The 27,441-nt window shown below is 43.5% G+C and overlaps 1 protein-coding gene across 6 annotated transcripts in view; it reads right to left on the reverse strand.

The window, feature by feature from the left end:
* The window catches only part of VSIG4 (V-set and immunoglobulin domain containing 4), a 96,910-nt gene extending 69,767 nt beyond the window's left edge, over positions 1–27,143 (reverse strand). For 3 of the 6 annotated variants that reach the window (XM_074278196.1, XM_074278198.1, XM_074278199.1), the window contains exons 1-2: positions 26,920–27,096; positions 23,072–23,428 (exon numbers count right to left, since the gene is read on the reverse strand). In XM_074278196.1, coding sequence (XP_074134297.1) covers positions 23,072–23,428; positions 26,920–26,983 — 421 coding nt within the window. In that variant the 5' untranslated portion in view covers positions 26,984–27,096. Of the gene's footprint in view, positions 1–23,071; positions 23,429–26,919 lie in introns of all 6 variants that reach the window. The other 3 variants (XM_074278197.1, XM_074278201.1, XM_074278200.1) reach the window with 2 other exon arrangements.
* Positions 27,144–27,441: the final 298 nt, after the last annotated feature.

Below are 27,441 nucleotides of genomic sequence, written 5' to 3' on the forward strand. Positions count from 1 at the left end.
TAATGAGAGGGGAGGGGCAAGGCAGGGGGTCCTACAGAAAATGGACTCTTAGAAAACACTGGTGCTTTAATAGGCAGATGGCCATTGTGTGGATGGCTGTAGTCAGGAGACAGAGGGTGGGGGTCTTAGAACCCAACAGAATACTGCCTTAAAAACACCTGGAATATGTATAGTTAGAATGAGTGGAGCTTTAAATAGGGTGTGCCACAGTGGGGGGTCTCAGAAACTAAGGGAAATCAAGGTTGAAAGAGGGGGTGAAAGCCAAGTGTCAAAGGTAGGAGCTCCTTAGAAAAGAGAGAGTGACAGGGGGCCTAGAACATAAAGTGTTAGCCATTGAAATCATCTAGAACAAGGACTGTTGAAAAGACAGAGGCCTTAAAGTAGGGAGTTGCACAGCAGAGAGCCAAATTTACCAGGGAATCTTAGAACACTCAGGTATTTTGTAAGGACAAGAGCAACATTGGAATGACTTTTAGAGAAGAGAAATAGTGAAAGGGTGGTAGAACAAGAAATGTCAGACTTAGAAAAAAGACCAAGAACATGGGTAGAAAGAATGAGAGGCCTTTTAAAACACCAGCATATGATAGGGGGTCAAATAAAATAAGAATCGTGGAAGCGGAAAGGAGCTTTAGAAAAGAGAAGGTCAGACTTGGTTTGGGCCTTTTAACACAGACAAAATGAGAAGGCCTCAGAAGAACAAAACTGAGTGATTGGAAAGTAACCTAGAACCAGGATAGTTACATGGAGAGGGATATAATATGAGGGAATGTCACAGCAGGGAGTCCCATGGACTAGAGCCTGTCAGAGTCACAGGTGTTGTAGAAAGCATGTTGTCACAAGTGTAAGGGCCTCTGGAGATGACACAAGGTAAAGAGGGCTGGGAACAGAAATTATTACACCATCTAAAACACCTAGAAAAGGCATAGTTTAATGAGAGGGGAGGGGCAAGGCAGGGGGTCCTACAGAAAATGGACTCTTAGAAAACACTGGTGCTTTAATAGGCAGATGGCCATTGTGTGGATGGCTGTAGTCAGGAGACAGAGGGTGGGGGTCTTAGAACCCAATAGAGTACTGCCTTAAAAAAACCTAGAACATGCATAGTTAGAATGAGTGGAGCTTTAAATAGGGTGTGCCACAGTGGGGGGTCTCAGAAACTAAGGAAATTCAAGGTTGAAAGAGGGGGTGAAAGCCAAGTGTCAAAATTAGGAGCGCCTAAGAAAAGAGAGCGTGTCAGGGAGCCTAGAACATAAAATGTTAGCCATATAAATCATCTAGAGCAAGGATTGTTGAAAAGACAGGGGCCTTAAAGCAGCGAGCTGTACAGCAGATTACCAGGGAATCTTAGAACACTCAGGTATTTTGTAAGGACAAGAACAACATTGGAATGATTTTAGAGAAGAGAAATAGTGAAAGGGTGGTAGAACAAGAAATGTCAGACTTAGAAAAAAGAACGAGAACATGGGAAGAAAGAATGAAAGGCCTTTTAATTCACCAGCATATGATAGGGGGTCAAATAAAATAAGAATCGTGGAAGCTGAAAGCAGCTTTAGAAAAGAGAAGGTCAGACTTGGTTTGGGCCTTCTAACACAGAAAAATGAGAAGGCCTCAGAACAACAAAACTGAGTGATTGGAAAGTAACCTAGAACCAGGATAGTTACATGGAGAGGGATATAAAATGAGGGAATGTCACAGCAGGGAGTCCCATGGAGTAGAGCCTGTCAGAGTCACAGTTGTTGTAGAAAGCATGTTGTCACAAGTGTAAGGGCCTCTGGAGATGACATAAGTGAAAGAGGGTTGGGAACAGAAATTATTACACCATCTAAAACACCTAGAAAAGGCATAGTTTAATGAGAGGGGAGGGGCACACAGGGGGTCCTACAGAAAATGGACTCTTAGAAAACACTGGTGCTTTAATAGGCAGATGTCCATTGTGTGCATGGCTGTAGTCAGGAGACAGAGGGTGGGGGTCTTAGAACCCAACAGAGTACTGCCTTAAAAAAACCTAGAACATGCATAGTTAGAATGAGTGGAGCTTTAAATAGGGTGTGCCACAGTGGGGGGTCTCAGAAACTAAGGAAAATCAAGGTTGAAAGAGGGGGTGAAAGACAAGTGTCAAAGTTAGGAGGCCTAAGAAAAGAGACAGGTAGCCTAAAACCTAAAATGTTAGCCATATAAATCATCAAGAACAAGGATTGTTGAAAAGACAGGGGCCTTAAAGCAGGGAGCTGTACAGCAGATTACCAGGGAATCTTAGAACACTCAGGTATTTTGTAAGGACAAGAACAACATTGGAATGACTTTTAGAGAAGAGAAATAGTGAAAGGGTGGTAGAACAAGAAATGTCAGACTTAGAAAAAAGACCGAGAACATGGGAAGAAACAATGAAAGGCCGTTTAAATCACCAGCATCATGATAGGGGGTCAAATAAAATAAGAATCGTTGAAGCTGAAAGCAGCTTTAGAAAAGAGAAGGTCAGTCTTGGTTTGGGCCTTTTAACACAGACAAAATGAGAAGGCCTCAGAACAACAAAACTGAGTGATTGGAAAGTAACCTAGAACCAGGATAGTTACATGGAGAGGGATATAAAATGAGGGAATGTCACAGCAGGGAGTCCCATGGAGTAGAGCCTGTCAGAGTCACAGGTGTTGTAGAAAGCATGTTGTCACAAGTGTAAGGGCCTCTGGAGATGACACAAGTGAAAGAGGGTTGGGAACAGAAATTATTACACCATCTAAAACACCTAGAAAAGGCATAGTTTAATGAGAGGGGAGGGGCACAGCAGGGAGTCTTAACAGAAAATGGACTCTTAGAAAACACTGGTGCTTTAATAAGCAGATGTCCATTGTGTGGATGGCTGTAGTCAGGAGACAGAGGGTGGGGGTCTTAGAACCCAAAAGAATAATGCCTTAAAAAAACCTAGAACATGCATAGTTAGAATGAGTGGAGCTTTAAATAGGGTGTGCCAAGTGGTGGGTCTCAGAGACTAAGGAAAATCAAGGTTGAAAGAGGGGGTGAAAGCCAAGTGTCAATTTTAGGAGCGCCTACGAAAAAAGAGAGAGTGTCAGGGAGCTTAGAACATAAAATGTTAGCCATATAAATCATCTACAACAAGGATTGTTGAAAAGACAGGGGCCTTAAAGCAGGGAGCTGTACAGCAGATTACCAGGGAATCTTAGAACACTCAGGTATTATGTAAGGACAAGAACAACATTGGAATGATTTTAGAGAAGAGAAATAGTGAAAGGGTGGTAGAACAAGAAATGTCAGACTTAGAAAAAAGAACGAGAACATGGGAAGAAAGAATGAAAGGCCTTTTAATTCACCAGCATATGATAGGGGGTCAAATAAAATAAGAATCGTGGAAGCTGAAAGCAGCTTTAGAAAAGAGAAGGTCAGACTTGGTTTGGTCCTTCTAACACAGAAAAATGAGAAGGCCTCAGAACAACAAAACTGAGTGATTGGAAAGTAACCTAGAACCAGGATAGTTACATGGAGAGGGATATAAAATGAGGGAATGTCACAGCAGGGAGTCCCATGGAGTAGAGCCTGTCAGAGTCACAGTTGTTGTAGAAAGCATGTTGTCACAAGTGTAAGGGCCTCTGGAGATGACATAAGTGAAAGAGGGTTGGGAACAGAAATTATTACACCATCTAAAACACCTAGAAAAGGCATAGTTTAATGAGAGGGGAGGGGCACACAGGGGGTCCTACAGAAAATGGACTCTTAGAAAACACTGGTGCTTTAATAGGCAGATGTCCATTGTGTGCATGGCTGTAGTCAGGAGACAGAGGGTGGGGTCTTAGAACCCAACAGAGTACTGCCTTAAAAAAACCTAGAACATGCATACTTAGAATGAGTGGAGCTTCAAATAGGGTGTGCCACAGTGGGGGGTCTCAGAAACTAAGGAAAATCAAGGGTGAAAGAGGGGGTGAAAGACAAGTGTCAAAGTTAGGAGGCCTAAGAAAAAAGAGAGAGTGTCAGGGAGCCTAGAACCTAAAAGGTTAGCCATATAAATCATCTAGAACGAGGATTGATGAAAAGACAGGGGCCTTAATGCAGGGAGTTGTACAGCAGAGAGCCAAATTTACCAGGGAATCTTAGAACACTCAGGTATTTGGTAAGGACAAGAACAACATTGGAATTACTTTAAGGGAATAGAAATAGTGAAAGGGTGGTAGAACAAGAAATGTCAGACTTAGAAAAAACGCGGAGAACATGGGTAGAAAGAATGAGAGGTCTTTTAAAACACCAGCGTCATGATAGGGGGTCAAATAAAATAAGGATCGTGGAAGCGGAAAGCAGCTTTAGAAAAGAGAAGGTCAGACTTGGTTTGGGCCTTTTAACACAGACAAAATGAGAAGGCCTCAGAACAACAAAACTGAGTGATTGGAAAGTAACCTAGAACCAGGATAGTTACATGGAGAGGGATATAAAATGAGGGAATGTCACAACAAGGAGTCCCATGGAGTAGAGCCTGTCAGAGTCACAGGTGTTGTAGAAAGCATGTTGTCACAAGTGTAAGGGCCTCTGGAGATTACACAAGTGAAATAGGGTTGGGAACAGAAATTATTACAACGTCTAAAACACCTAGAAAAGGCATAGTTTAATGAGAGGCGAGGGGCACAGCAGGGGGTTCTACGGAAAATGGACTCTTAGAAAACACTGGTTCTTTAATAGGCAGAGGTCCATTGTGTGGATGGCTGTAATCAGGAGACAGAGGGTGGGGGTCTTAGAACCCAACAGAATACTGCCTTAAAAACACCTGGAACACGCATAGTTAGAATGAGTGGAGCTTTAAATAGGTTGTGCCACAGTGGGGGGTCTCAGAAACTAAGGAAAATCAAGTTTGAAAGAGGGGGTGAAAGCCAAGTGTCAAAATTAGGAGCGCCTTAGAAAAGAGAGAGTGACAGGGGGCCTAGAACATAAAATATTAGCTATATAAATCATCTAGAACAACGATTGTTGAAAAGAAAGGGGCCTTAAAGCAGGGAGTTGTACAGCAGATTACCAGGGAATCTTAGAACACTCAGGTATTTTGTAAGGACAAGAACAACATTGGAATGACTTTTAGAGAAGAGAAATAGTGAAAGGGTGGTAGAACAAGAAATGTCAGACTTAGAAAAAAGACCGAGAACATGGGAAGAAAGAATGAAAGGCCTTTTAAATCACCAGCATCATGATAGGGGGTCAAATAAAATAAGAATCGTGGAAGATGAAAGCAGCTTTAGAAAAGAGAAGGTCAGACTTGATTTGGGCCTTTTAACACAGAAAAAATGAGAAGGCCTCAGAACAACAAAACTGAGTGATTGGAAAGTAACCTAGAACCAGGATAGTTACATGGAGAGGGATATAAAATGAGGGAATGTCACAGCATGGAGTCCCATGGAGTAGAGTCTGTCAGAGTCACAGGTGTTGTAGAAAGCATGTTGTCACAAGTGTAAGGGCCTCTGGAGATGACACAAGTGAAAGAGGGTTGGGAACAGAAATTATTACACCATCTAAAACACCTAGAAAAGGCATAGTTTAATGAGAGGGGAGGGGCACAGCAGGGGGTCCTACAGAAAATGGACTCTTAGAAAACACTGGTGCTTTAATAGGCAGATGTCCATTGTGTGCATGGCTGTAGTCAGGAGGCAGAGGGTGGGGGTCTTAGAACCCAACAGAGTACTGCCTTAAAAAAAACCTAGAACATGCATAGTTAGAATGAGTGGAGCTTTAAATAGGGAGTGCCACAGTGGGGGGTCTCAGAAACTAAGGAAAATCAAGGTTGAAAGAGGGGGTGAAAGCCAAGTGTCAAAGTTAGGAGCGCCTTAGAAAAGAGAGAGTGACAAGGGGCCTATAACATAAAGTGTTAGCCATTGAAATCATCTAGAACAAGGACTGTTGAAAAGACAGGGGCCTTAAAGTAGGGAGTTGCACATCACAGAGCCAAATTTACCAGGGAATCTTAGAACACTCAGGTATTTGGTAAGGACAAGAACAACACTGGAATGACTTTAAGGGAATAGAAATAGTGAAAGAGTGGTAGAATAATAAATGTCAGACTTAGAAAAAAGACCGAGAACATGGGTAGAAAGAATGAGAGGCCTTTTAAAACAGCAGCATCATGATAGGGGGTCAAATAAAATAAGGATCGTGGAAGCGGAAAGCAGCTTTAGAAAAGAGAAGGTCAGACTTGGGATGGGACTTATAACAAGACAAAATGAGAAGGCCTTAGAACAACAAAACTGAGTGATTGGAAAGTAACCTAGAACCAGGATAGTTACATGGAGAGGGATATAAAATGAGGGAATGTCACAGCAGGGAGTCCCATGGAGTAGAGCCTGTCAGAGTCACAGGTGTTGTAGAAAGCATGTTGTCACAAGTGTAAGGGCCTCTAGAGATGACACAAGTGAAAGAGGGTTGGGAACAGAAATTATTACACCATCTAAAACACCTAGAAAAGGCATAGTTTAATGAGAGGGGAGGGGCACAGCAGGGGGTCCTACAGAAAATGGACTCTTAGAAAACACTGGTGCTTTAATAGGCAGATGGCCATTGTGTGGATGGCTGTAGTCAGGAGACAGAGGGTGGGGGTCTTAGAACCCAACAGAGTACTGCCTTAAAAAAACCTAGAACATGCATAGTTAGAATGAGTGGAGCTTTAAATAGGGTGTGCCACAGTGGGGGGTCTCAGAAACTAAGGAAATTCAAGGTTGAAAGAGGGGGTGAAAGCCAAGTGTCAAAATTAGGAGCGCCTAAGAAAAGAGAGCGTGTCAGGGAGCCTAAAACATAAAATGTTAGCCATATACATCATCTAGAACAAGGATTGTTGAAAAGACAGGGGCGTTAAAGCAGGGAGCTGTATAGGAGATTACCAGGGAATCTTAGAAGACTCAGGTATTTTGTAAGGACAAAAACAACATTGGAATGACTTTTAGAGAAGAGAAATAGTGAAAGAGTGGTAGAACAAGAAATGTCAGACTTAGAAAAAAGACCAAGAACATGGGAAGAATGAATGAAAGGCCTTTTAAATCACCAGCATCATGATAGGGGGTCAAATAAAATAAGAAACGTGGAAGCTGAAAGCAGCTTTAGAAAAGAGAAGGTCAGACTTGGTTTGGGCCTTTTAGCACAGAAAAATGAGAAGGCCTCAGAACAGTAAAACTGAGTGATTGGAAAGAAACCTAGAACCAGGATAGTTGCATGGAGAGGGATATAAAATGAGGGAATGTCACAGTAGGGAGTCCCATGGAGTAGAGCCTGTCAGAGTCACAGGTGTAGAAAGCATGTTGTCACAAGTGTAAGGGCCTCTAGAGATGACACAAGTGAAAGAGGGTTGGGAACAGAAATTATTACACCATCTAAAACACCTAGAAAAGGCATAGTTTAATGAGAGGGGAGGGGCACAGCAGGGGGTCCTACAGAAAATGGACTCTTAGAAAACACTGGTGCTTTAATAGGCAGATGTCCATTGTGTGCATGGCTGTAGTCAGGAGGCAGAGGGTGGGGGTCTTAGAACCCAACAGAGTACTGCCTTAAAAAAACCTAGAACATGCATAGTTAGAATGAGTGGAGCTTTAAATAGGGAGTGCCACAGTGGGGGGTCTCAGAAACTAAGGAAAATCAAGGTTGAAAGAGGGGGTGAAAGCCAAGTGTCAAAGTTAGGAGCGCCTTAGAAAAGAGAGAGTGACAAGGGGCCTAGAACATAAAGTGTTAGCCATTGAAATCATCTAGAACAAGGACTGTTGAAAAGACAGGGGCCTTAAAGTAGGGAGTTGCACATCACAGAGCCAAATTTACCAGGGAATCTTAGAACACTCAGGTATTTGGTAAGGACAAGAACAACACTGGAATGACTTTAAGGGAATAGAAATAGTGAAAGGGTGGTAGAATAATAAATGTCAGACTTAGAAAAAAGACCGAGAACATGGGTAGAAAGAATGAGAGGCCTTTTAAAACAGCAGCATCATGATAGGGGGTCAAATAAAATAAGGATCGTGGAAGCGGAAAGCAGTTTTAGAAAAGAGAAGGTCAGACTTGGGATGGGACTTATAACAAGACAAAATGAGAAGGCCTTAGAACAACAAAACTGAGTGATTGGAAAGTAACCTAGAACCAGGATAGTTACATGGAGAGGGATATAAAATGAGGGAATGTCACAGCAGGGAGTCCCATGGAGTAGAGCCTGTCAGAGTCACAGGTGTTGTAGAAAGCATGTTGTCACAAGTGTAAGGGCCTCTGGAGATGACACAAGTGAAAGAGGGTTGGGAACAGAAATTATTACACCATCTAAAACACCTAGAAAAGGCATAGTTTAATGAGAGGGGAGGGGCACAGCAGGGAGTCCTACAGAAAATGGACTCTTAGAAAACACTGGTGCTTTAATAAGCAGATGTCCATTGTGTGGATGGCTGTAGTCAGGAGACAGAGGGTGGGGGTCTTAGAACCCAACAGAATACTGCCTTAAAAACACCTGGAACATGCATAGTTAGAATGAGTGGAGCTTTAAATAGGGTGTGCCACAGTGGGGGGTCTCAGAAACTAAGGAAAATCAAGGTTGAAAGAGGGGGTGAAAGACAAGTGTCAAAGTTAGGAGCGCCTAAGAAAAGAGACAGGTAGCCTAAAACCTAAAATGTTAGCCATATAAATCATCTAGAACAAGGATTGTTGAAAAGACAGGGGCCTTAAAGCAGGGAGCTGTACAGCAGATTACCAGGGAATCTTAGAACACTCAGGTATTTTGTAAGGACAAGAACAACATTGGAATGACTTTTAGAGAAGAGAAATAGTGAAAGGGTGGTAGAACAAGAAATGTCAGACTTAGAAAAAAGACCGAGAACATGGGAAGAAAGAATGAAAGGCCGTTTAAATCACCAGCATCATGATAGGGGGTCAAATAAAATAAGAATCGTTGAAGCTGAAAGCAGCTTTAGAAAAGAGAAGGTCAGTCTTGGTTTGGGCCTTTTAACACAGACAAAATGAGAAGGCCTCAGAACAACAAAACTGAGTGTTTGGAAAGTAACCTAGAACCAGGATAGTTACATGGAGAGGGATATAAAATGAGGGAATGTCACAGCATGGAGTCCCATGGAGTAGAGCCTGTCAGAGTCACAGGTGTTGCAGAAAGCATGTTGTCACAAGTGTAAGGGCCTCTGGAGATGACACATGTGAAAGAGGGTTGGGAACAGAAATTATTACACCATCTAAAACACCTAGAAAAGGCATAGTTTAATGAGAGGGTAGGGGCACAGCAGGGAGTCCTAACAGAAAATGGACTCTTAGAAAACACTGGTGCTTTAATAGGCAGATGTCCATTGTGTGGATGGCTGTAGTCAGGAGACAGAGGGTGGGGGTCTTACAACCCAACAGAATACTGCCTTAAAAAAACCTAGAACATGCATAGTTAGAATGAGTGGAGCTTTAAATAGGGTGTGCCAAGTGGGGGGTCTCAGAAACTAAGGAAAATCAAGGTTGAAAGAGGGGGTGAAAGCCAAGTGTCAATTTTAGGAGCGCCTAAGAAAAAAGAGAGAGTGTCAGGGAGCCTAGAACATAAAATGTTAGCCATATAAATCATCTACAACAAGGATTGTTGAAAAGACAGGGGCCTTAAAGCAGCGAGCTGTACAGCAGATTACCAGGGAGTCTTAGAACACTCAGGTATTTTGTAAGGACAAGAACAACATTGGAATGATTTTAGAGAAGAGAAATAGTGAAAGGGTGGTAGAACAAGAAATGTCAGACTTAGAAAAAAGAACGAGAACATGGGAAGAAAGAATGAAAGGCCTTTTAATTCACCAGCATCATGATAGGGGGTCAAACAAAATAAGAATCGTGGAAGCTGAAAGCAGCTTTAGAAAAGAGAAGGTCAGACTTGGTTTGGGCCTTCTAACACAGAAAAATGAGAAGGCCTCAGAACAACAAAACTGAGTGATTGGAAAGTAACCTAGAACCAGGATAGTTACATGGAGAGGGATATAAAATGAGGGAATGTCACAGCAGGGAGTCCCATGGAGTAGAGCCTGTCAGAGTCACAGGTGTTGTAGAAAGCATGTTGTCATAAGTGTAAGGGCCTCTGGAGATGACACAAGTGAAAGAGGGTTGGGAACAGAAATTATTACACCATCTAAAACACCTAGAAAAGGCATAGTTTAATGAGAGGGGAGGGGCACAGCAGGGGGTCCTACAGAAAATGGACTCTTAGAAAACACTGGTGCTTTAATAGGCAGATGTCCATTGTGTGCATGGCTGTAGTCAGGAGACAGAGGGTGGGGGTCTTAGAACCCAACAGAGTACTGCCTTAAAAAAACCTAGAACATGCATACTTAGAATAAGTGGAGCTTCAAATAGGGTGTGCCACAGTGGGGGGTCTCAGAAACTAAGGAAAATAAAGGTTGAAAGAGGGGGTAAAAGCCAAGTGTCAAAGTTAGGAGCGCCTAAGAAAAGAGAGAGTGACAGGGGGCCTAGAACATAAAATATTAGCCATATAAATCATCTAGAACAAGGATTGTTGAAAAGACAGGGGCCTTAAAGCAGGGAGCTGTACAGCAGATTACCAGGGAATCTTAGAACACTCAGGTATTTTGTAAGGACAAGAACAACATTGGAATGACTTTTAGAGAAGAGAAATAGTGAAAGGGTGGTAGAACAAGAAATGTCAGACTTAGAAAAAAGACCGAGAACATGTGTAGAAAGAATGAGAGGCCTTTTAAATCACCAGCATCATGATAGGGGGTCAAATAAAATAAGAATCGTGGAAGATGAAAGCAGCTTTAGAAAAGAGAAGGTCAGACTTGGTTTGGGCCTTTTAACACAGACAAAATGAGAAGGCCTCAGAACAACAAAACTGAGTGATTGGAAAGTAACCTAGAACCAGGATAGTTACATGGAGAGGGATATAAAATGAGGGAATGTCACAGCATGGAGTCCCATGGAGTAGAGCCTGTCAGAGTCACAGGTGTTGCAGAAAGCATGTTGTCACAAGTGTAAGGGCCTCTGGAGATGACACAAGTGAAAGAGGGTTGGGAACAGAAATTATTACACCATCTAAAACACCTAGAAAAGGCATAGTTAATGAGAGGCGAGGGGCACAGCAGGGGGTCCTACAGAAAATGGACTCTTCAAAACACTGGTGCTTTAATAGGCAGATGTCCATTGTGTGGATGGCTGTAGTCAGGAGACATAGGGTGGGGGTCTTAGAATCCAACAGAGTACTGCCTTAAAAAAAACCTAGAACATGCATAGTTAGAATGAGTGGAGCTTTAAATAGGGTGTGCCACAGTGGGGGGTCTCAGAAACTAAGGAAAATCAAGGTTGAAAGAGGGGGTGAAAGCCAAGTGTCAAAGTTAGGAGCGCCTTAGAAAAGAGAGAGTGACAGGGGGCCTAGAACATAAAGTGTTAGCCATTGAAATCATCTAGAACAAGGACTGTTGAAAAGACAGGGGCCTTAAAGTAGGGAGTTGCACATCAGAGAGCCAAATTTACCAGGGAATCTTAGAACACTCAGGTATTTGGTAAGGACAAGAACAACATTGGAATTACTTTAAGGGAATAGAAATAGTGAAAGGGTGGTAGAACAAGAAATGTCAGACTTAGAAAAAACGCGGAGAACATGGGTAGAAAGAATGAGAGGTCTTTTAAAACACCAGCATAATGATAGGGGGTCAAATAAAATAAAGATCGTGGAAGCGGAATGCAGCTTTAGAAAAGAGAAGGTCAGACTTGCGATGGGACTTATAACAAGACAAAATGAGAAGGCCTCAGAACAACAAAACTGAGTGATTGGAAAGTAACCTAGAACCAGGATAGTTACATGGAGAGGGATATAAAATGAGGGAATGTCACAGCAGGGAGTCCCATGGAGTAGAGCCTGTCAGAGTCACAGGTGTTGTAGAAAGCATGTTGTCACAAGTGTAAGGGCCTCTGGAGATGACACAAGTGAAAGAGGGTTGGGAACAGAAATTATTACACCATCTAAAACACCTAGAAAAGGCATAGTTTAATGAGAGGGGAGGGGCACAGCAGGGGGTCCTACAGAAAATGGACTCTTAGAAAACACTGGTGCTTTAATAGGCAGAGGTCCATTGTGTGGATGGCTGTAGTCAGGAGACAGAGGGTGGGGGTCTTAGAATCCAACAGAGTACTGCCTTAAAAAAACCTAGAACATGCATAGTTAGAATGAGTGGAGCTTTAAATAGGGTGTGCCACAGTGGGGGGTCTCAGAAACTAAGGAAAATCAAGGTTGAAAGAGGGGGTGAAAGCCAAGTGTCAAAGTTGGGAGTACCTAAGAAAAGAGAAAGTGTCAGGGAGCCTAGAACATAAAATGTTAGCCATATAAATCATCTAGAACAAGGATTGTTGAAAAGACAGGGGCCTTAAAGCAGGGAGTTGTACAGCAGATTACCAGGGAATCTTAGAACACTCAGGTATTTTGTAAGCACAAGAACAACATTGGAATGACTTTTAGAGAAGAGAAATAGTGAAAGGGTGGTAGAATGAGAAATGTCAGACTTAGAAAAAACACCGAGAACATGGGAAGAAAGAATGAAAGGCCTTTTAAATCACCAGCATCATGATACGGGGTCAAATAAAATAAGAATAGTGGAAGCTGAAAGCAGCTTTAGAAAAGAGAAGGTCAGACTTGGTTTGGACCTTTTAACACAGACAAAATGAGAAGGCCTCAGAACAACAAAACTGAGTGATTGGAAAGTAACCTAGAACCAGGATAGTTACATGGAGAGGGATATAAAATGAGGGAATGTCACAGCAGGGAGTCCCATGGGGTAGAGCCTGTCAGAGTCACAGGTGTTGTAGAAAGCATGTTGTCACAAGTGTAAGGGCCTCTGGAGATGACATAAGTGAAAGAGGGTTGGGAACAGAAATTATTACACCATCAAAAACACCTAGAAAAGGCATAGTTTAATGAGAGGGGAGGGGCACGGCAGGGGGTCCTACAGAAAATGGACTCTTAGAAAACACTGGTGCTTTAATAGGCAGATGTCCATTGTGTGGATGGCTGTAATCAGGAGACAGAGGGTGGGGGTCTTAGAACCCAACAGAGTATTGCCTTAAATAAACCTAGAACATGCATAGTTAGAATGAGTGGAGCTTTAAATAGGGTGTGCCACAGTGGGGGGTCTCAGAAACTAAGGAAAATCAAGGTTGAAAGAGGGGGTGAAAGCCAAGTGTCAAAGGTAGGAGCGCCTAAGAAAAGAGACAGGTAGCCTAGAACCTAAAATGTTAGCTATATAAATCATCTAGAACAAGGATTGTTGAAAAGACAGGGGCCTTAAAGCAGGGAGCTGTACAGCAGATTACCAGGGAATCTTAGAACACTCAGGTATTTTTTAAGGACAAGAACAACATTGGAATGACTTTTAGAGAAGAGAAATAGTGAAAGGGTGGTAGAATGAGAAATGTCAGACTTAGAAAAAACACCGAGAACATGGGAAGAAAGAATGAAAGGCCTTTTAAATCACCAGCATCATGATAGGGGGTCAAATAAAATAAGAATCGTGGAAGATGAAAGCAGCTTTAGAAAAGAGAAGGTCAGACTTGGTTTGGGCCTTTTAACACAGACAAAATGAGAAGGCCTCAGAACAACAAAACTGAGTGATTGGAAAGTAACCTAGAACCAGGATAGTTACATGGAGAGGGATATAAAATGAGGGAATGTCACAGCAGGGAGTCCCATGGAGTAGAGCCTGTCAGAGTCACAGGTGTTGTAGAAAACATGTTGTCACAAGTGTAAGGGCCTCTGGAGATGACACAAGTGAAAGAGGGTTGGGAACAGAAATTATTACACCATCTAAAACACCTAGAAAAGGCATAGTTTAATGAGAGGGGAGGGGCACAGCAGGGGGTCCTACAGAAAATGGACTCTTAGAAAACACTGGTGCTTTAATAGGCAGATGTCCATTGTGTGGATGGCTGTAGTCAGGAGACAGAGGGTGGGGGTCTTAGAACCCAACAGAGTACTGCCTTAAAAAAACCTAGAACATGCATAGTTAGAATGAGTGGAGCTTTAAATAGGGTGTGCCACAGTGGGGGGTCTCAGAAACTAAGGAAAATCAAGGTTGAAAGAGGGGGTGAAAGCCAAGTGTCAAAGTTAGGAGCGCCTTAGAAAAGAGAGAGTGACAGGGGGCCTAGAACATAAAGTGTTAGCCATTGAAATCATCTAGAACAAGGACTGTTGAAAAGACAGGGGCCTTAAAGTAGGGAGTTGCACATCAGAGAGCCAAATTTACCAGGGAATCTTAGAACACTCAGGTATTTGGTAAGGACAAGAACAACATTGGAATTACTTTAAGGGAATAGAAATAGTGAAAGGGTGGTAGAACAAGAAATGTCAGACTTAGAAAAAACGCGGAGAACATGGGTAGAAAGAATGAGAGGTCTTTTAAAACACCAGCATAATGATAGGGGGTCAAATAAAATAAAGATCGTGGAAGCGGAATGCAGCTTTAGAAAAGAGAAGGTCAGACTTGCGATGGGACTTATAACAAGACAAAATGAGAAGGCCTCAGAACAACAAAACTGAGTGATTGGAAAGTAACCTAGAACCAGGATAGTTACATGGAGAGGGATATAAAATGAGGGAATGTCACAGCAGGGAGTCCCATGGAGTAGAGCCTGTCAGAGTCACAGGTGTTGTAGAAAGCATGTTGTCACAAGTGTAAGGGCCTCTGGAGATGACACAAGTGAAAGAGGGTTGGGAACAGAAATTATTACACCATCTAAAACACCTAGAAAAGGCATAGTTTAATGAGAGGGGAGGGGCACAGCAGGGGGTCCTACAGAAAATGGACTCTTAGAAAACACTGGTGCTTTAATAGGCAGAGGTCCATTGTGTGGATGGCTGTAGTCAGGAGACAGAGGGTGGGGGTCTTAGAATCCAACAGAGTACTGCCTTAAAAAAACCTAGAACATGCATAGTTAGAATGAGTGGAGCTTTAAATAGGGTGTGCCACAGTGGGGGGTCTCAGAAACTAAGGAAAATCAAGGTTGAAAGAGGGGGTGAAAGCCAAGTGTCAAAGTTGGGAGTACCTAAGAAAAGAGAGAGTGTCAGGGAGCCTAGAACATAAAATGTTAGCCATATACATCATCTAGAACAAGGATTGTTGAAAAGACAGGGGCCTTAAAGCAGGGAGTTGTACAGCAGATTACCAGGGAATCTTAGAACACTCAGGTATTTTGTAAGCACAAGAACAACATTGGAATGACTTTTAGAGAAGAGAAATAGTGAAAGGGTGGTAGAATGAGAAATGTCAGACTTAGAAAAAACACCGAGAACATGGGAAGAAAGAATGAAAGGCCTTTTAAATCACCAGCATCATGATACGGGGTCAAATAAAATAAGAAACGTGGAAGCTGAAAGCAGCTTTAGAAAAGAGAAGGTCAGACTTGGTTTGGACCTTTTAACACAGACAAAATGAGAAGGCCTCAGAACAACAAAACTGAGTGATTGGAAAGTAACCTAGAACCAGGATAGTTACATGGAGAGGGATATAAAATGAGGGAATGTCACAGCAGGGAGTCCCATGGGGTAGAGCCTGTCAGAGTCACAGGTGTTGTAGAAAGCATGTTGTCACAAGTGTAAGGGCCTCTGGAGATGACATAAGTGAAAGAGGGTTGGGAACAGAAATTATTACACCATCAAAAACACCTAGAAAAGGCATAGTTTAATGAGAGGGGAGGGGCACGGCAGGGGGTCCTACAGAAAATGGACTCTTAGAAAACACTGGTGCTTTAATAGGCAGATGTCCATTGTGTGGATGGCTGTAATCAGGAGACAGAGGGTGGGGGTCTTAGAACCCAACAGAGTATTGCCTTAAATAAACCTAGAACATGCATAGTTAGAATGAGTGGAGCTTTAAATAGGGTGTGCCACAGTGGGGGGTCTCAGAAACTAAGGAAAATCAAGGTTGAAAGAGGGGGTGAAAGCCAAGTGTCAAAGGTAGGAGCGCCTAAGAAAAGAGACAGGTAGCCTAGAACCTAAAATGTTAGCTATATAAATCATCTAGAACAAGGATTGTTGAAAAGACAGGGGCCTTAAAGCAGGGAGCTGTACAGCAGATTACCAGGGAATCTTAGAACACTCAGGTATTTTTTAAGGACAAGAACAACATTGGAATGACTTTTAGAGAAGAGAAATAGTGAAAGGGTGGTAGAATGAGAAATGTCAGACTTAGAAAAAACACCGAGAACATGGGAAGAAAGAATGAAAGGCCTTTTAAATCACCAGCATCATGATAGGGGGTCAAATAAAATAAGAATCGTGGAAGATGAAAGCAGCTTTAGAAAAGAGAAGGTCAGACTTGGTTTGGGCCTTTTAACACAGACAAAATGAGAAGGCCTCAGAACAACAAAACTGAGTGATTGGAAAGTAACCTAGAACCAGGATAGTTACATGGAGAGGGATATAAAATGAGGGAATGTCACAGCAGGGAGTCCCATGGAGTAGAGCCTGTCAGAGTCACAGGTGTTGTAGAAAACATGTTGTCACAAGTGTAAGGGCCTCTGGAGATGACACAAGTGAAAGAGGGTTGGGAACAGAAATTATTACACCATCTAAAACACCTAGAAAAGGCATAGTTTAATGAGAGGGGAGGGGCACAGCAGGGGGTCCTACAGAAAATGGACTCTTAGAAAACACTGGTGCTTTAATAGGCAGATGTCCATTGTGTGGATGGCTGTAGTCAGGAGACAGAGGGTGGGGGTCTTAGAACCCAACAGAGTACTGCCTTAAAAAAACCTAGAACATGCATAGTTAGAATGAGTGGAGCTTTAAATAGGGTGTGCCACAGTGGGGGGTCTCAGAAACTAAGGAAAATCAAGGTTGAAAGAGGGGGTGAAAGCTAAGTGTCAAAGTTAGGAGCGCCTAAGAAAAGAGAGAGTGTCAGGGAGCCTAGAACATAAAATGTTAGCCATATAAATCATCTAGAACAAGGATTGTTGAAAAGACAGGGGCCTTAAAGCAGGGAGCTGTACAGCAGATTACCAGGGAATCTTAGAACACTCAGGTATTTTGTAAGGACAAGAACAACATTGGAATGACTTTTAGAGAAGAGAAATAGTGAAAGGGTGGTAGAACAAGAAATGTCAGACTTAGAAAAAAGACCGAGAACATGGGAAGAAAGAATGAAAGGCCTTTTAAATCACCAGCATCATGATAGGGGGTCAAATAAAATAAGAATGTTGGAAGATGAAAGCAGCTTTAGAAAAGAGAAGGTCAGACTTGGTTTGGGCCTTTTAACACAGACAAAATGAGAAGGCCTCAGAACAACAAAACTGAGTGATTGGAAAGTAACCTAGAACCAGGATAGTTCCATGGAGAGGGATATAAAATGAGGGAATGTCACAGCAGGGAGTCCCATGGAGTACAGCCTGTCAGAGTCACAGGTGTTGTAGAAAGCATGTTGTCACAAGTGTAAGGGCCTCTGGAGATGACACAAGTGAAAGAGGGTTGGGAACAGAAATTATTACACCATCTAAAACACCTAGAAAAGGCATAGTTTAATGAGAGGGGAGGGGCACAGCAGGGGGTCCTACAGAAAATGGACTCTTAGAAAACACTGGTGCTTTAATAGGCAGATGTCCATTGTGTGGATGGCTGTAGTCAGGAGACAGAGGGTGGGGGTCTTAGAACCCAACAGAGTACTGCCTTAAAAAAACCTAGAACATGCATAGTTAGAATGAGTGGAGCTTTAAATAGGGTGTGCCACAGTGGGGGGTTTCAGAAACTAAGGAAAATCAAGGTTGAAAGAGGGGGTGAAAGCCAATTGTCAAAGTTGGGAGCGCCTAAGAAAAGAGAGAGTGTCAGGGAGCCTAGAACATAAAATGTTAGCCATATACATCATCTAGAACATGGATTGTTGAAAAGACAGGGGCCTTAAAGCAGGCAGTTGTACAGCAGATTACCAGGGAATCTTAGAACACTCAGGTATTTTGTAAGCACAAGAACAACATTGGAATGACTTTTAGAGAAGAGAAATAGTGAAAGGGTGGTAGAATGAGAAATGTCAGACTTAGAAAAAACACCGAGAACATGGGAAGAAAGAATGAAAGGCCTTTTAAATCACCAGCATCATGATACGGGGTCAAATAAAATAAGAATAGTGGAAGCTGAAAGCAGCTTTAGAAAAGAGAAGGTCAGACTTGGTTTGGACCTTTTAACACAGACAAAATGAGAAGGCCTCAGAACAACAAAACTGAGTGATTGGAAAGTAACCTAGAACCAGGATAGTTACATGGAGAGGGATATAAAATGAGGGAATGTCACAGCAGGGAGTCCCATGGAGTAGAGCCTGTCAGAGTCACAGGTGTTGTAGAAAGCATGTTGTCACAAGTGTAAGGGCCTCTGGAGATGACATAAGTGAAAGAGGGTTGGGAACAGAAATTATTACACCATCAAAAACACCTAGAAAAGGCATAGTTTAATGAGAGGGGAGGGGCACGGCAGGGGGTCCTACAGAAAATGGACTCTTAGAAAACACTGGTGCTTTAATAGGCAGATGTCCATTGTGTGGATGGCTGTAATCAGGAGACAGAGGGTGGGGGTCTTAGAACCCAACAGAGTATTGCCTTAAATAAACCTAGAACATGCATAGTTAGAATGAGTGGAGCTTTAAATAGGGTGTGCCACAGTGGGGGGTCTCAGAAACTAAGGAAAATCAAGGTTGAAAGAGGGGGTGAAAGCCAAGTGTCAAAGGTAGGAGCGCCTAAGAAAAGAGACAGGTAGCCTAGAACCTAAAATGTTAGCTATATAAATCATCTAGAACAAGGATTGTTGAAAAGACAGGGGCCTTAAAGCAGGGAGCTGTACAGCAGATTACCAGGGAATCTTAGAACACTCAGGTATTTTGTAAGGACAAGAACAACATTGGAATGACTTTTAGAGAAGAGAAATAGTGAAAGGGTGGTAGAACAAGAAATGTCAGACTTAGAAAAAAGACCGAGAACATGGGAAGAAAGAATGAAAGGCCTTTTAAATCACCAGCATCATGATAGGGGGTCAAATAAAATAAGAATGTTGGAAGATGAAAGCAGCTTTAGAAAAGAGAAGGTCAGACTTGGTTTGGGCCTTTTAACACAGACAAAATGAGAAGGCCTCAGAACAACAAAACTGAGTGATTGGAAAGTAACCTAGAACCAGGATAGTTACATGGAGAGGGATATAAAATGAGGGAATGTCACAGCAGGGAGTCCCATGGAGTACAGCCTGTCAGAGTCACAGGTGTTGTAGAAAGCATGTTGTCACAAGTGTAAGGGCCTCTGAAGATGACACAAGTGAAAGAGGGTTGGGAACAGAAATTATTACACCATCTAAAACACCTAGAAAAGGCATAGTTTAATGAGAGGGGAGGGGCACAGCAGGGGGTCCTACAGAAAATGGACTCTTAGAAAACACTGGTGCTTTAATAGGCAGATGTCCATTGTGTGGATGGCTGTAGTCAGGAGACAGAGGGTGGGGGTCTTAGAACCCAACAGAGTACTGCCTTAAAAAAACCTAGAACATGCATAGTTAGAATGAGTGGAGCTTTAAATAGGGTGTGCCACAGTGGGGGGTTTCAGAAACTAAGGAAAATCAAGGTTGAAAGAGGGGGTGAAAGCCAATTGTCAAAGTTGGGAGCGCCTAAGAAAAGAGAGAGTGTCAGGGAGCCTAGAACATAAAATGTTAGCCATATACATCATCTAGAACATGGATTGTTGAAAAGACAGGGGCCTTAAAGCAGGCAGTTGTACAGCAGATTACCAGGGAATCTTAGAACACTCAGGTATTTTGTAAGGACAAGAACAACATTGGAATGACTTTTAGAGAAGAGAAATAGTGAAAGGGTGGTAGAACAAGATATTTCAGACTTAGAAAAAAGACCGAGAACATCGGAAGAAAGAATGAAAGGCCTTTTAAATCACCAGAATCATGATAGGGGGTCAAATAAAATAAGAATCGTGGAAGCTGAAAGCAGCTTTAGAAAAGAGAAGGTCAGACTTGGGATGGGACTTATAACAAGACAAAATGAGAAGGCCTCAGAACAACAAAACTGAGTGATTGGAAAGTAACCTAGAACCAGGATAGTTACATGGAGAGGGATATAAAATGAGGGAATGTCACAGCAGGGAGTCCCATGGAGTAGAGCCTGTCAGAGTCACAGGTGTTGTAGAAAGCATGTTGTCACAAGTGTAAGGGCCTCTGGAGATGACACAAGTGAAAGAGGGTTGGGAACAGAAATTATTACACCTTCTAAAACACCTAGAAAAGGCATAGTTTAATGAGAGGGGAGGGGCACAGCAGGGGGTCCTACAGAAAATGGACTCTTAGAAAACACTGGTGCTTTAATAGGCAGATGTCCATTGTATGGATGGCTGTAGTCAGGAGACAGAGGGTGGGGGTCTTAGAACCCAGCAGAGTACTGCCTTAAAAACACCTAGAACATGCATAGTTAGAATGAGTGGAGCTTTAAATAGGGTGTGCCACAGTGGGGGGTCTCAGAAACTAAGGAAAATCTAGTTGAAAGAGGTTGTGAAAGCCAAGTGCCAACGTTGGCAGCGCCTTAGAAAAGAGAGAGTGACAGCCGGCCTAGAACATACAGGGTTAGCCATTGAAGTCATCTAGAACAAGGACTGTTGAAAAGACAGGGGCCTTAAAGCAGGGAGTTGCTCAGCAGAGAGTCAAATTTACCAGGGAATCTTAGAACACTCAGGTATTTGTAAGGACAAAAACAACATTGGAATGACTTTTAGTGAAGAGAAATAGTGAAAGGGTGGTAGAACAAGAAATGTCAGACTTAGAAAAAAGACCAAGAACAGGGGAAGAAAGAATGAGAGGCCTTTTAAATCACCAGCATCATGATACGGGGTCAAATAAAATAAGAATCGTGGAAGCTGAAAGCAGCTTTAGAAAAGAGAAGGTCAGACTTGCGATGGGACTTATAACAAGACAAAATGAGAAGGCCTCAGAACAACAAAACTGAGTGATTGGAAAGTAACCTAGAACCAGGATAGTTACATGGAGAGGGATATAAAATGAGGGAATGTCACAGCAGGGAGTCCCATGGAGTAGAGCCTGTCAGAGTCACAGGTGTTGTAGAAAGCATGTTGTCACAAGTGTAAGGGCCTCTGGAGATGACACAAGTGAAAGAGGGTTCGGAACACAAATTATTACAACGTCTAAAACACCTAGAAAAGGCATAGTTTAATGAGAGGGGAGGGGCACAGCAGGGGGTTCTACAGAAAATGGGCTCTTAGAAAACACTGGTGCTTTAATAGGCAGATGTCCATTGTGTGCATGGCTGTAGTCAGGAGACAGAGGGTGGGGGTCTTAGAACCCAACAGAATACTGCCTTAAAAACACCTGGAACATGCATAGTTAGAATGAGTGGAGCTTTAAATAGGGTGTGCCACAGTGGGGGGTCTCAGAAACTAAGGAAAATCAAGGTTGAAAGAGGGGGTGAAAGCCAAGTGTCAAAGTTAGGAGCTCCTTAGAAAAGAGAGAGTGACAGGGGGCCTAGAACATAAAGTGTTAGCCATTGAAATCATCTAGAACAAGGACTGTTGAAAAGACAGGGGCCTTAAAGTAGTGAGTTGCCCAGCAGAGAGCCAAATTTACCAGGGAATCTTAGAACACTCAGGTATTTTGGAAAGGACAAGAACAACATTGGAATGGCCTTTAGAGAAGAGATATAGAGAAATGGTGCTAGAACAAAAAATGTCAGAGGCAGGAAGGGACCAAGAACATGCGTCATAAGTATGAGAGACCTTTTAAAACCTAAGGGTCACTAAAACCTAAGGGGGTCTCATAAAAGAAGAACCATGGAAGCTGAAAGTAGCTTTGGAAGAGAGAAGGTCAGACTTGGGATGGGCCTTTTTACACAGAAAAAATGAGAGGGGCTGAGAACACCAAATTTTAGCAATTGGACAGAAACCTAGAACAAGTATAGCTACAAGGTGAGCGATATAAATTGAGGGAATGTCACAGCATGTTGCCCCATGGAGTAGAGCCTGTCAGAGTCACAAGTGTTATAGAAAGCATGCTGTCACCATTGGGAATTCCTCTACACACGATAAAAACTAGATTGGGCTCGGAAGAGCAAATATTGGACCTTGGAAAGCACATATAGCAGGGATAGTTTGAATGAAAGGAGAGATTCACAGCAGGGGTTCTCTTTGACAAGACACTCTTTAAACACACTGTTCCCTTAAAAAAACACATTTTCAGCGTGGGAATGGCTTTAGAAAAGATACAGAGGGAGAGTGGGCTTCGAATCCACCATAGTAGTGTTTTAAAAACACCTGGAACATTCATAGTTAGAATGAGGGGAGCTTTAAATAGGGTGTGCCCCAGTGGGGTTATCAGAAGCTAGGCTAAATTAAGGCTCAAAAGAGTTTTTGAAAGCGAAGTGTAAAAGTTGGGATGGCCTTTAGAAAAGAGACAGAGAGAGAACAAGCTTAGAACATAAAATTTTAGTGCTAAAAAGGGATTTAGAACAGGGATAGTTAGAATGAGAGGGGCTTTAAAAATCTGAGTGTCACAACAGGGAGTCTCACAAACTAGGGACACTGAGAGCTCAATGAAGTCTTAGAAAGAGACAGAGTGAGAAGGGTCTTAGAACACAAAATGTTAGAGATTGGAAAGCACCTAGAATAGGGATTGTCCAAATGAGAGTTGCAAGAGTTAACGGAGCTTAGAACACAAAATGTCAGAGGTAGCAAAGGACCTAGAACATGGTTAGTAAGAATGAGAGGGGGCTTAAGACAGAAAATATTAGAACTGGGAAAGCACCTAGAAGAGGAATAGTTAAAATGAGAGGGGCTTTAAAACAGGGAATGTCACAGCAGGGAGGCCAATTGACCAGGTACTGTTAGAGCCACAGATGCCTTAAAAAGTAAAATGTCAAGTTTGGGATGGGCTTCAGAAAAGAGACAGAGTTCGAGGGGGCTTAGAACACAAAATGGCAGAGTTGGCAGTGCTCTTAGAACAGAAAATAAAGTGTCAGCACAAGAAGAGACTTTAGACCCTCCACTTTAGAGTGTGCACGCTCCCTTGCTAGGCTCACATTTCCCTCTAGGACTAGAACTCATGTTCCAAACTCACGTTTCTGGATTTGAAGCTCTGTCATGTGCTCCCCCATCAGCTGGCCACCATCAGCTGTCTTCCAGGTCACTTGGCACACATATTGACCTCTGTCATCCATCTCCAAGTCGTCCAGTACCAGGGACACATCTCCCGGGATGTCTTTGGTCACCTCCAGTCGACCTCGGTACTTGGTCTGCTGAATGTGGTCTCCGGTTCCATCCCGGACAAAGATGGTGACTGGGTCATTATTCTGCTTAACCAACCACTTCACTTGGTGCTGGCTGTAACCTTCCATGAGCTGGTAGGTGCAGTTGATGTTGACATTCCCCTTCCAGGGGCCAATTAACTTTCGAGGCCCTTCCAAAGTGGGGACAGCTAGGAGATGAGGTATAGAAATGATTACATTAACACTACCTAACATTTCTCTAATTCAATATTCCCTGTTCCCTGGCAGTAAAAATCTCTTGGCGATAGGTAGTATTTTCTTGTCTCCATTTTGTAAATGGACAAACTGAGGACTAGAGAGAGCATGACCCCAGTCCATCTCACACAGCTAAGGACGGTCAGAGCTGAGAGTCCACCCAGTCTTTTTCCATTTCACCATGCTGCTTTCCAGTTTGCCCATTATTCTCTCAGGAAGTAGGAAACTCCAGGCAGGAACTTTAGACAACTCTCTCCTGTCTTCAGGCTTTCTATTTCCTCTTCCCTCTCCCAGTCTTCAAAGTCTCTGTGTAATGGCTAGAGAGAATCTGTCGTCCAAGGCCTGATGGGTAATAACTTTTCAAAAGTGGCCAAGAGAGAGGGGGTAAATGGTAGCCGTAAAGACAAGAGCTTGGGATAGTCCATCTGGGGCAGATTGTAATGGAGACACTGTTCCTCACTATTCTTTTCACCCTCATCTTCACCACTGTCTTCTAGCCATTCCTCCCCCCATTCTAACCATTTCTCACCATCCACAATGTGTTCAACAGCCAATATACTTCTCTCCTGGCTATCACCAAGTGCAAAGGTCATAATGGCCAAAGAGATTGGGATTCACCCCCTCTAATTTCACAGGGTCAGCTAGAGCTGGAAGGAACCTCAGATGCCATGTAGTGTGATCCTTCCTTTTACAGAGGGGGAAATGGAGGCCCAGGAAAGAGAAGGGGTTTCCACAGGATTCTCATTTTGGTCTCAGAACTGGGACTTTGTCCTTTGTACTACCCTTCTCTGGTAGCACAGTATGGGTGCTCTATGAAGGTTTGGTGATTGAGAGGAAGATGGCAGGACAGTCTGAACACCTTGTGGCAACCCCTGGTTCTGCAAAGGACACTTTTTCCCTAGATCAATCAATCAACAATCATTTAATGAGCAACTACCATGGGATGTGGCACTGTCCTAGGTGCTGGAGATAAAAACAAAACAAAACAAAACAAAACAAAACAACAACAACAACAACAACAACAACAACAACAACAAAAACAACCCAAAAACTAGACATGAAACCTTTTCTGGGACCGGTAACCTGGAACCAGGACTGAACTGCCCCTTCTCCACCCCTGAGGTAGTGAGCTAGGATTAAGCAATGCTTCTGACCTTACTGGAAATGTGGGCAAGATAAAAACCACTGCAGGGAAATTGCCACTGAGCCTGCTCCCTCTCGCCTGTCCTTTCCCTTAAGTCCATGATCCTATGTTCTAAGGCTTCAGTTTCTGCTCTTTCCTCTACAATCTAAGGTCCAAGTGCTGATATTCTATGTTCTATCTCTGACATTCCATGCTCTAAAGCCCGTATCTGCCCCGACAGTCTGTGTTCCAAAGTCCTTCTCAGATCTGATATTCTATGCTCTAAAGCCCCTCCCGGCACTAGGGCTCTTCTACCAAAATGATACGAGAAGAAAGCACAGTTTAATGAGAAGTGAATTTGGAAAGTGCCGGGCCCTTCACCCTGCCCGGAGGGCTTGGGCCTCCTTTTCCATAGATCTCCTCACTCTGGAGATCCCCTTGGGAGCAATCACTGGCTCAGGGCAGGACCTTTCCCCAGAACAGGCCCAGACAAAGGCAAGAAGAGACAGCCCCAGAAATAGTGAAGGGTGGCTAAAAGGCCTCCATTCCCAGCAGAGGGAATGAAGTCATGGCTGCTTCTTCATTACTTTGCCTTGGGTGTGGAATCCTAGATTTCAACGAAAGACCCATAATAAGAGGGCAAAGAGCAAGTGATGGGCCCCACAAGTCCAGGCTTGGCGTATGTGTCTGGACCTGGCTTGTAAAATGCAGATAATAATCCTGCCATTCCCTACCACACAAATTTGCTCTGGGGAGGTCCTAGAGCAATCAGTTGGCTCTTTGACCTGGGACTAACATTTGCTACATAATTGTTAGCATGGGAAAGGAAAGAAGCCTTGAGTGTCCATCACTCCCCAGCGTGCCAGAAGAACCCGGTCATGGCAGAAGAGAGAAATGTGTCTTCAGCTCGATCCAGTCTCCTCCTTGTTTGCTCTAATCCACCACCCGATGGAGCCCCACGATCTTCACAACAGCTCCGAAATGCTTTATTGCTTCCTCCTTCTCAAAATCTCTACCTCTATTTATAGAGGATGGTATGCAAAACTAGGAAGGACCTTAGAATGTGGGATGTCAGCCCTGGGGGTGGAGGGCACTTAGAACAGAGAGTACACAATGTCAGATCTGGAAGATACCTCGTGGACCAACACATCCTGGTGAGGTCCTCTACAGAGAATTTTACACATCAGGAAACTGAGGCACAGAGGGACCTTGTCCAAGTTTAAACTGGTAATTAAAAGCAGAGCTGGAACTATAACCTAAAGTCTCCCGCCACCCCTCCAGTTAGGCTATAGAATTCATTACCATTTGTATGTCAGTGATAACAGCGATCAAATTCTGTTGCAGTTTATTTTTTAAACAGAGATCCTACCCTTTGTTAAAGGGATGAGGCTCCAATGGTCAGTTTACCACATCAAGAACAAGCGGAGGCAGAGAGGCCTTTGGGATTCCCTGAAAGCCCAATGTTAGGGAGACTCAGTGGGTTTAAGTCTCATCTTCATTTCTTCCTGACATTTAGTGACCCTGGAAAAAACAGTGACCCTCCCTATGTGCAGGCAACTGCAGAAGACTCCAAGTTTCAGAGAAGGTGCTGACTTGCTTTAGTGGAAGGAGCTTCCTCCCCTGGGAGTTCCCTATCGCTCCTCGGATCACAGCTGAGCAAGAAGGGTTCTTAAGGGCAACCGAGTCCAAGATTCTCTTTTTCTAGATGAAGAAACAGAACTGGGATGACTTGGCTAGCATCACACAGCTAGCCACACGGTGTCCAAGGCAGAATTCAAATTCAGGACTGACTCTAAGTCTCAGGTCCGGTCCCTATCCCTAAGGGGTCATTTAGTCTACTGAAGAATAATAGTCTTAATAATGTTCAGAGGAGGAAACTGAAGCCCGAGGAGGACAAGGGAAAGCTGAACTTTCATTGGAAGGCTTCTGACCCCAATATCTTAATCTTTCCACGGGCAGCTCCAGTTCTGACTTGGAACAAGTCATTATCAAAATTACCAGCTGACCCTGTGCCCGGAGGGAGCCAGAACAAATGCTATCCTCCCATTTTCTAAATAGAAAAGCAGCTAAGTGACTAGGAAGGCTCGTGGCACCTGAGACCCCATTTCCTGGCACCCAGTGCGGCACTTTGCCCTAAACCATATCCCCAAGAGGCGTTCTTCTTTCAAGGTTGCCCAGTGGCTACTTGGTGCTCTATTCCCTTTCCAGAGGATTCCCTCTACAAAAGACCCGGCTCAATGAGAAGAGAACTCCCCGACCCCTGGACCCCACCTGGTCACCCCAGTGCCGTCAGGCCCAAGGGTGCCCCGGAGCAGCTCTTACCGTGCAGATGGACCAAGAGGTGGGCCAGGAGAACCATCTCCAGGAACAGAGCCATAGCAAGCATTGCTCACTGCTGCTGTCTCCCTCCTGCTGCTGATGACCCCGAAGCCAGCGTCTGGTACCTTGCCAGTTCCCCTTCCTTCCCTATTATCTCTCACTCAATTCGCAGTCCCACTGGCTATCTTCCTTCCTTATTTTAGGTTGAGTCATAAGGGTGTGTGTGTGGGAGCTCATTAGCACTGGGCTTGGGGTTGAGGCAATCCCCTCCCTCCTCCCGGTCCTGGGATATTGACTTTTTTTGAAACAAATCTCAGGAGTCTTTGAACTCCTAGCCAATGGGTCGATGCTTGCTCCGGGGCCCTGTACGGGGCCCAGGAGGCGGCACTTGACCTGAGGCGGTTCTTTCCTGCAGAACTTGGGGGGTGAGGAATAATAGGAGGTTGGGTAGGGTGGGGAAGGGGTTGGTCTAGATGGTCAAATGGAGAAGGAACAGGAGTGGAAGTTCTGCTATTGCAGGGCTAC

Source organism: Sminthopsis crassicaudata, chromosome X (genome assembly GCF_048593235.1).
Source record: "Sminthopsis crassicaudata isolate SCR6 chromosome X, ASM4859323v1, whole genome shotgun sequence".
Classification (NCBI taxonomy): Eukaryota; Metazoa; Chordata; class Mammalia; order Dasyuromorphia; family Dasyuridae; genus Sminthopsis; species Sminthopsis crassicaudata.